The 8,925-nt window shown below is 37.5% G+C and overlaps 2 protein-coding genes across 3 annotated transcripts; one reads left to right on the top strand and one right to left on the bottom strand.

Moving 5' to 3' along the window:
* LOC109714020 (DNA-directed RNA polymerases II, IV and V subunit 9A-like) lies at positions 1,730-4,521 on the bottom strand. Of its 2 annotated transcripts, XM_020238422.1 has the most exons (5): positions 4,376-4,521; positions 4,179-4,254; positions 3,573-3,731; positions 2,162-2,203; positions 1,730-2,045 (listed from the first exon to the last, which is right to left on the bottom strand). In XM_020238422.1, exons 1-4 carry the CDS (start codon positions 4,504-4,506, stop codon positions 2,174-2,176), a joined length of 396 nt encoding a protein of 131 aa, XP_020094011.1. In that variant the 5' UTR covers positions 4,507-4,521; the 3' UTR covers positions 1,730-2,045; positions 2,162-2,173. The 2 variants fall into 2 exon arrangements, with proteins under 2 accessions (XP_020094011.1, XP_020094002.1); XM_020238413.1 differs by lacking the exon at positions 2,162-2,203.
* On the top strand, positions 4,651-7,762 carry LOC109714017 (20 kDa chaperonin, chloroplastic-like). Its single transcript, XM_020238399.1, has 6 exons — positions 4,651-4,777; positions 4,880-5,084; positions 5,811-5,990; positions 6,248-6,403; positions 6,807-6,884; positions 7,450-7,762. The coding sequence occupies exons 2-6, from the start codon at positions 4,887-4,889 to the stop codon at positions 7,621-7,623; spliced, it is 786 nt and encodes a 261-aa protein (XP_020093988.1). The 5' UTR covers positions 4,651-4,777; positions 4,880-4,886; the 3' UTR covers positions 7,624-7,762.

Below are 8,925 nucleotides of genomic sequence, written 5' to 3'. Positions count from 1 at the left end.
AAGTCATATTTTCGTAAGTCACTAAAAAAGGCTGAGTCAGCTCCACATCTGAATGGCACCTCAAACATAATATTTATAATAATAATAATATTATTATAAATAATTTTAATTTCGGATGGAAAATATCAGGGTGTTCACATGATTGAGACATGCTAATTATATGTGTAACCTTTTTATATTATTGGCTTTTTTTTTTTATAGATATATCTATAGCTTTTGGATCAAGTGGCACTAATAAAAAAGTAACATAGTGTGGGAATAATAATCTCCACGAAACAATGAATAGTCTAATTACTGATGGAGTAGCTTAATGAGAGTAATCTCTAATGATATCACTAATGAAAGTGACATTTAACTTTTGCAGAGCTTCTTTTGACAAGTAATGATGCGGAGTGCCACAAGAGATATTCAAATATAATTAATGAGTCGATTTTGTAAATACAAATTTTAATTTGTTAGTAGCTAAGCTCAGCATTTTATATTTGCTTTTCAATTCAAAAGTCATTTCTTAAATTTAAAAAGCTAGTTACAACTATAGAGTTTGTTTGATACAAAATAATAGAAACTTCTTCTTCTTCTTCTTCTTCTTCTTGTGTTGGTCTTTTTTTTTCCTTTTTTTTTTTTCCGAAGGTAATGATTCGACATCCAATTAGGATGCATTACAAACTAGCCAGCTAACAATAACGAAATTAGAGTTTATCTGTCGATATATCTAATTATATCGAACTTTTGTGTAAAATATCTATTACTGTATAAAAAAAATTGACTCATCAACTATATTCTGAGATGCACAAAAAAGTACGCTTTTTTTCTTTTTTCTACAGTTGTTCATTAGTGGAGGCAGGTATTGATGGATTCCCTTTTTTTTTGTTCCAAATGGGCCCACCACCCACTTTTATCTTGGAAGGGGGTGTGGTGTGGTTTTCATAGCATCTCTTATTCCCTTCCAACTCCACTGGTAATGGGGACTTTTAAGTAGAATTATTAATTTTAGGGTTCCAAATTGTACCCTAAAACTGTGTGCCACACTGTTTCTTGTGCATTGAACAGGCCTAAACAAGCAAACAACTCAGGTTTTTGGTTGTACATGGAGTACAATCAACTCAGGGAGAAATTATTGCTTGGATGTGGTCCATCATGGTTAAGTTCTTGCTATGCTATACCTCTTTTAATCATCACCAGATATAGATCACTAAACTGGTCCACCGTCGATGCCGTGGACCAGGTCCAGGGAATAATTTCTCCACTTCAATGCTTACCATTAAAATTTTCCTTTATCATCACACCAACAGCAATAATCATTTTCAAAAAATATAAGATCAACACTAGAATATTGAAGTAACATTCAGAAGCATTTGGTTCAGGAACAAATTCTTCAGGAATAGCTGCCTTTATTCCCTGATTATTTTGCGATTAACTTTTAGTTCTCGGTACCGACCGTCCCTAGCATAAATAACAAAAGACTCGATGGTTGATACCTAAGATTTTAAGTTCGAAGCGTAGTTGCTTCACAATTCCAGTTAAGTTTATTTCCAAAAGAAATAAACGAAACAGATAGAATGCTATTTTTCTCAAAAAAAAAAAAAAAAAAATTTTTAGTTCTCGATGTAAAGTTTAGTTCGGTGTACTTTACATAACCAAAGATATCTTATGCTACATGAATCCATTATTCTCACATGAACTGTGTTATGTAAAAGCATTCTAGTATATGATAAACCAACTCTAATCATTTACGAAAATTCGCTTCCAATGATGCATTCACATTCAAGCCATAAGAAGCAATATTTCTGATCACATATAAAAACTAGTTTTTTCCATTCTGCGTTACAGCCATAACAGAATTACTACTGATTTAGGTCGAACTAAGAACATCGTTTGAAATTTACTAAAACATGACCGTTAACTGTTCAAGAAGGAACGGCGATGCATCGCCAACTTTAAGTAGTTAGCATGAAGTAATTCCATCAATCTCTCCACCTGTGGCCGCAGCTTGGATTGCAGCACATGAAGAACAGCGTCATGCCCTCTTCTCCCTTGGCGGTCGCCTACAATTCCCCCCGTTGTTAGCAATAAACTCACAAAAAGCACTAATCAAAGTGACAAACTGAATAAGCAATCAAGCCCAACAGTTTAAAGAACCAGTCTGATTGATAGCATTTACCAAGAAAACTTCTTAATCAGTATTAATCATCCATTCGGGCGTCTGCGAAGAAGCATGTAAAATCAGCAGGAAATAAATAAGATGGAGAATATTGCACGAGTCTATTATTAGTCCCTCTAGATCTTAATGATGATGGCTGAATTATTGAATAGATTTAACCCAAATTTTGTTGCTGTATGTTCTATAATCATCTTGTAAGAGATACTATAATAGTCCTCGGCTATATCATGCTTAAGTTGTTGGGTCAAAGTTTCTTGTAGCAAATGAATCTTCTGTGCAATTTTATGCAGAAAATGGTCAAACCGCACAGCCCAATTTCCTAATCATTCAAGCTAACATTCAGTGATCAACTGGGCTGTTGCATCTGTTTGTTTTTTTAACTAAAGTTCCTAAATTGTTGCATTTGTAACACTCCAGCATGTACATAAGCCTCAGATATGAAGGCAGATCCTAAAAAACCTGTCATATTTCTCCTTGTGTAGAAATCCATTTTGTGGAAGAACTTTAAAAGTGAATAATTACGGTTGGGTGGCCATTTCAACAATGGAAACTCATCTACATAGCTCGTGTCAAGTCGCTCTCTAATTAACTCATTACCATAATACCATCTTAGGTCAAGGCATTAAGCTCTATCGCACAGGTTCAAATTCTCAAATGTCCGACAAGTTTATAAACAGCAAAATAAGTTTAATATATCTAACATGTGAAAAGTTGTTCCTTTCCCTCCTCCAAGATACCAATGCGTGTTTTTTTGCTTTCTAGTCAATACACAAACAACATCATGGGTATTTTTAGATCGCCGGGGAAGTGAGAGACATTACTACCGAGAAGAAACAACAAGTATACGAAAGGGGCGAATTAACAGCTTAGCGAAGGAGAAGAAAGCATTCAAGAGGTCAATAACGCTCAATTTTTAGAATAAAGTGATCTTGGGTATGCAATTGCTCGTATATCTATTGCATTATTGAAATAGCACTTACTCCGCCATTGCCACCTCTGAAGTGCACAGTAAAATTTGTGAAGCTAGTGTTACAGAAGAAAGAGTTGTTAAAATATTAGGCTATTCATTGCGACACTAATTCCAAACTATTGTCTCGTTTCTATTTACGACATTTCACTTGAAGAAGTTCTGCGTGGTGTAGTATACCAGAATTTTGATTATTTTGTTGGCATAATATAAGTCGTAACTTTGAGATGCTTGTTTTTTTTAAATAAACAAACACATAAACAAAAGAAAGTGCGTCAAAATCAATCTACCAGAATAGATATCCAAATTCTGGGCCGGCCGAAATTGCATGATTTGCGCACTTTTCTTAGTTTTCTTACCGCATGCGATTGCCAAAGAGAAGAAACTAATTCGTAAGCATAATTTTGGAACACAAAACGTAGGCTGCGTGCGAATGTAATCGACCTGGAAAAAGGCGGCTTCCGGATGGTTGCAGTTGGCGCATTTAACACTCCTAGTACGAGGAAGACTAGCGTCAGCCGCCGCATCGTGTAAAATCTCAGTTCCTTTACGAACAGGCCGGCGTATCTCCATTTTATAGACAATGTTGTCGTCAGCGACCTCCTGCCCGCACGCTATTACAAATCATTACGAGAACTAACGAATCGTAACCCCCGACAAGTGTACATTTTGACATGGAACTCAAAGAGAGGAATAAGGGTTGGTATTGGGGATAAATGTTTATCCCTATAAAACCTGCATAATTGTGTATAACCCATAAAAGGACACTGGTGGGAGCAATTCCTATCTATTGCAAGGATTTTAGTGCTGCTGTAACAACCCGGACGATCCGCAACCACCGATGATGAAATCTCCTCTGTTGCTACTACTTCTACTATTTATTTTAGGTCGTTACAGCTGCACCTTACAGCAGCAAAAGAAGCCCTAAAATTCGACCCCAGAATTGATACTTGCAGATCAAGTTGGAACCCTACTTCAATACCATCATAAATAAAAACTAAAAATAATTGTAATGTACCAAAAAATGATAATAATTTTTTGGAAAAAAACCTGATGATCGCAGTTGCGGCAAGCGTAGAGGAGGGTGCGAGTCTCCTTGTCCTCTTTTGGGTACAATATGTTGTTGCTACACCATCCAAAGGAAAAAAAAAAAAACAAAAAAAATCCTTTGTTAAAACGCTCATATATAGTTGAAAAAGGATTAGAAAAAAGAAAATATGAGAGAGATATAGAGAGAGAGTAGAGACCATTCTCGGCAAAATTTCAAGATACTCATCGCCGACTCTTCTTCTGCTTCTGCTTCCGCTTCTGCTTCCGCTACAACGTTTTTGTGTGCGCTGTTCGTTTTGGGCCGAGCATCTTCGAAGAAAAGGCCCATACAGCTTGAATAAATAAGTTTATGGGCCTAATTCGCCCATATGAAATCAATGGTCTAGTGGGCCCAACATATTAAAGCCCACAAGGCCCGTTACGAACGCAACGTTCCAGAAGCTTCCTCTCCGCCATTTTCAAATACGTTATCCTCTCTCCAAACTCGTCACTCACTCCCTCCGAGTATAAAACCCCTCGCTTTCTCGCTAGGGTTTCGCCGTCTCCTTCCTCAAATCCCTAATTTTCCCCTTTTTCACGCAACCTCTCCCCATTTCTAGGTTCTTATCCTATCTTATTCTTCGCAGATTTTGGCTCTTTTTTGTGGAATTTAAGCTCAATTTTGATCCTTTTTAACGATTTTTTCCCCTCCCATGGATCAGTGCGCAAATGGCGACCGTACAGTTCTCCGCGCCGGGAATGGCGGCGGGGAGAAGGGCCACGGCGGCGGTGCCATCGTTCTTGGGGCTCCGCCTCTCGCCGCCGACGCTGAGGCTCTCGTCTTCGGTGGGGGCGTGTGGGGTAGGGTTTGATCGGAGAAGCTTCCGAGGGCTCCTTGTGAAAGCCGCTACTGTAGTGGCCCCGAAGGTATATCCGCATTTGCTTCTTTCGTTTAGATCCAATTTGTTGTCAATTCCAGCTTCGTTTATTTGCGATGTTTAGATGATTTGTGGTAGGTTTGGGTATCAATGATCTGATCTTAATAGATTAAATTAGTAGTTTATGGAGCTAAAATTTACGAGTTTACATTTCATGTAGTCTCGATGAATTGCTTCAGGAGGTTTACGCTTCAGAAGTATACTGAAATTAGGAACTAATGTTGTTCGGATTAAAAATCCTCATCACCTAGAATATAAAATGTCGGTCTCCTAGTTTTTATTGGTTCTAATAGGGTATAAACAACAAGACTTAGAGCTTCACTAAGGCTTGATGAAAGATTGGTCACCTAGTCAATAGCATGATGCTTGTGTGAAATTCAGACACTAGATCCTGTTAATGAAGGTCTTTGCGTGTGAAAAAAGTTGATCACAATTCATATCTTTCCTAAGAAAAATGAATATAGCTTGTTCTCTTGAATTTCCGCACATAGTTGTTGCTTAGTAGCGCTTGGACTTGGGGAAACCCCATATCTCATGTTTGCTTAGTGGCATCTTGAGTCATTTGGTTGGTCTCTATGAAATCCCACTCCGATAGTCTATTTAGTTGCATGTTTATATCTGTTTCTCTGCCTCGATTTCTGTCTTGTATGAATTATTCACGGAAATTATTATTCTTTTTCGTGTTTGGTGGTTTACTATCTTACTGTCTATGCAGTACACAACCGTCAAGCCGTTGGGCGACAGAGTGCTGGTCAAAATTAAGTCATCAGAAGATAAGACCAGTGGAGGCATATTGCTTCCAACAACTGCCCAGTCAAAACCACAAGGCGGTGAGGTTGTTGCCATTGGAGAGGGTAGAACCATCGGCAAGAACAAAATAGAAATAACCGTGAAGGTACTTTTCGGGAATTCAAACTTGCTGATGATAGCTGTATGTTGTTACCAGCGAACAATTTTTATTCTTGTTAAATGTGCTTCTATCTTCAACATGAATTGCCTAAACATGACAAGTTTGTTAGGAATCAGACCTGCAGTTTCTTGCGTCCGCTTTTTTCTAGCGGCAGGCGTAGGTTTCATGTTCTTGATGATATCATTTCGTTGCTTTGTAGGTTTCTCTAATCTCCCTTTATTTTATTTTATTTTGGAATGTAGACTGGTAGCCAGGTTGTGTACTCAAAATATGCTGGAACAGAACTCGAGTTCGATGAAACTAACCATCTGCTTCTAAAGGAAGATGACATTGTGGGGGTTCTGGACACTGATGATATTAAGGACCTTAAGCCTCTTGGTGAACGTGTACTAATCAAGGTGAGCCTCCAAGTGCAAATTTGCATATTTATATGTCACAGGTTGTTTTGCATTTTGGGTGAATTTCATCTATTGGTTCCATCAAATTTACCTGATTAGTTTTGATAATTTTGAATGTTTTGAAATGAGATATTGAACTAGTGTGGGAGCATACTTCTGGAATTGAAAGGGAAAGCTTTTGGCCATACTTTTCAATTATGATATTTAATTGGAAGCTTCGCATTCGATGCCTTTTATTGGTCCCCTATTATTATGGGGTACCATTTACATGGTGTTAGTCTCTCTTGAGATGTAAGATATATAATCATCTCACTGCATGAACTGTAGTACAATCACTGGTTAATCCAATTTGCTTATTATGAAGTTCCGACTCTTCTTTTTTTTTTGCCTTACATAATCTCAGGTTGCTGAAGCCGAAGAGAAGACAGCTGGTGGTTTACTATTGACTGAGGCTGCCAAGGAAAAGCCTTCCATCGGAACTGTAAGTTTGCTCTTCTATTTCAATCTTTTCTCCATTTTAGAAAATGAAAGTCTAGGATGAGAAGGTGAGAAAGTCTTTCATGTGACTTTCGTCAAGATTCACTTGACACCCTCATAGCTCGAAAACATATAGAGGGAATTTTTGTAATGATGAAACCTTAAAATGGCCTAAAGTTGAAGGATCAAAAATGGAAAAAGCCAAGTTTACGAAACCAAAGGAAGAAATTTGCGTATTTATGTGAAATTCCTGTTTTGAAATATCTTAATAATGTAAGATTATTTAACATTTGCAACCTTAACTTGGTTTCAAGCAACTCTTAGTTACACATATATCTATGTATACTTTTGAAGGTTTCGCAGTAGACAATGGAAAACTTGTTATCTGAGTGCTTCTCAGTTCAACAAACATGATTAACTAGAAAACGAAAGAATAAGAGGAAAAGAGAAAATAGTCCCATTCCTTTAGCTACCACCATTAAGTGTTTGCCTACTATTAGGTCTTGCCTACTACTAGGTCTCCTGAATGATGTCTCATCATTTTCCCCTTCTGTATTTGCACAAAACAGGTGGTTGCTGTCGGGCCGGGTCCCCTGGATGAAGAGGGCAACAGGAAACCCATGGATATAAGCCCGGGAAGCACCGTTATGTATTCAAAATATGCGGGGAGCGAGTTCAAGAGCACGGACGGGTCGGATTACATCGCTTTGAGAGTCTCCGATGTCATGGCCGTTCTTTCTTGATCTAAACTGTTGCATATGTGCTGTTGTGGATTATTTTTTTTCTCTTCTTCCTAATGGCTATGCGGCTTTAACGATTTTTGATGGAAGACTTAAATTTTGAGCTCATTAAGCATTACTTTTCTCTGATGGTTTAGCTTAACTGCTTCCGCTTCTAAATTTCCCGAGTCTATAGGAACTTGAGAGTTAAATTTAATCTTATCGGATGCACCCCGCGTGGTTATATGGTAACGGTATGTGGAGATATCAAATTGGTGTGATAAACACTACATATTGCTGAAGTGGTAAGATGGGTATGTTTGTGTGGACCATCTAAATCATGAGCACAAACTACCATGTGACTCTTTTTGTGCTCGATCGATCCCACGGCAATGTGCAGAAGCAGCTTTTGTCTACAGCGCTTATCAGTTTCTTCTCTTCTGTTCAGCTGATCCTACACAACTGAGGCCGTAGCAATTCATACAACCTGGCACATCTGATTCTGATATGGGCAGTAGTTTAAGAAATAGCTAGGAAGTAGAACTAATGGAGTAAGAAGTAATGCCATTATATATATAAAATATACACAGAGAGGTCCGGTTGCTTATTTATAGTTGCATAGCTCTAATGCATCTTGTTGCAGATGAATAGTAAACTCGACTCGTACACGGGATTTTCCTGTGCGCACGTTGCTGCACCCAATGTGCTTTTCGTAGTCTCATGCGCACTTGGATTATATATAGATCTTTAATTTACAATGACGAAGATATTCATCCTAACCTTTGAAAAGTTTACTTCCTACAGCGTATGCTTAGCTCTTGTGGAATTGAGATTCTAACAACATGCTGTAGCAGAATCAAAAACTTCCTGACCTTTTGAAGTTGAACATCCTAATCACTGCTTCAGAGGGAAAAAAAAAAAAGAAAAAAAAAGAAAGTATTCTAAAAGCGAGGCTAAAAAGAGACCTAGTTCGATATTATTTTGGTTAGCATGTGAAACTACTAACAACTCAAATGTACATATATGCTATATGTTGTACAAAATGAAATAATAATGGGCAATATATTTGAACCTATAATTAGGGGGGAGGAGCACGTGGAGCTTTAACAAATCCCTGGTTCTTTTTATAAGCTTAGAATAATAAGTTTGGGGAAATTGAAAGGGCTATGATCAACTTGCATTAACAGTTCCTATAAAATTTTTAATAACTAAATTTTATTTGAGAATAAATTTTAAAAAAATTACAGTTGTAGTTAAAAAAAAAAGAAGAAATTTTTATTTTTAGACTCGTGGAGGTGAATTTTGACCACTAAAATGTTGTGAACC

The sequence above is a fragment of the Ananas comosus genome, linkage group 1 (assembly GCF_001540865.1).
Source record: "Ananas comosus cultivar F153 linkage group 1, ASM154086v1, whole genome shotgun sequence".
In the NCBI taxonomy this organism is placed as follows: Eukaryota; Viridiplantae; Streptophyta; class Magnoliopsida; order Poales; family Bromeliaceae; genus Ananas; species Ananas comosus.
This window is presented reverse-complemented; position numbering and strand designations above follow the sequence as displayed.

What these genes read in the sequence shown, in the direction of transcription:
- LOC109714017 (XM_020238399.1), top strand. Translation starts at nt 4,887, where the DNA reads ATGGCGACCGTACAGTTCTCCGCGCCGGGAATGGCGGCGGGGAGAAGG. An exon ending in AAATAGAAATAACCGTGAAG is followed by an intron (nt 5,991 to 6,247) that starts GTACTTTTCGGG and finishes TTTGGAATGTAG; the next exon opens with ACTGGTAGCCAGGTTGTGTA. An exon ending in AAAAGCCTTCCATCGGAACT is followed by an intron (nt 6,885 to 7,449) that starts GTAAGTTTGCTC and finishes TGCACAAAACAG; the next exon opens with GTGGTTGCTGTCGGGCCGGG.
- LOC109714020 (XM_020238413.1), bottom strand. Translation starts at nt 4,506, where the DNA reads ATGGGCCTTTTCTTCGAAGATGCTCGGCCCAAAACGAACAGCGCACAC. An exon ending in GCCGCAACTGCGATCATCAG is followed by an intron (nt 3,732 to 4,178) that starts GTTTTTTTCCAA and finishes GCGTGCGGGCAG; the next exon opens with GAGGTCGCTGACGACAACAT. An exon ending in CGGAAGCCGCCTTTTTCCAG is followed by an intron (nt 2,046 to 3,572) that starts GTCGATTACATT and finishes GGGGAATTGTAG; the next exon opens with GCGACCGCCAAGGGAGAAGA.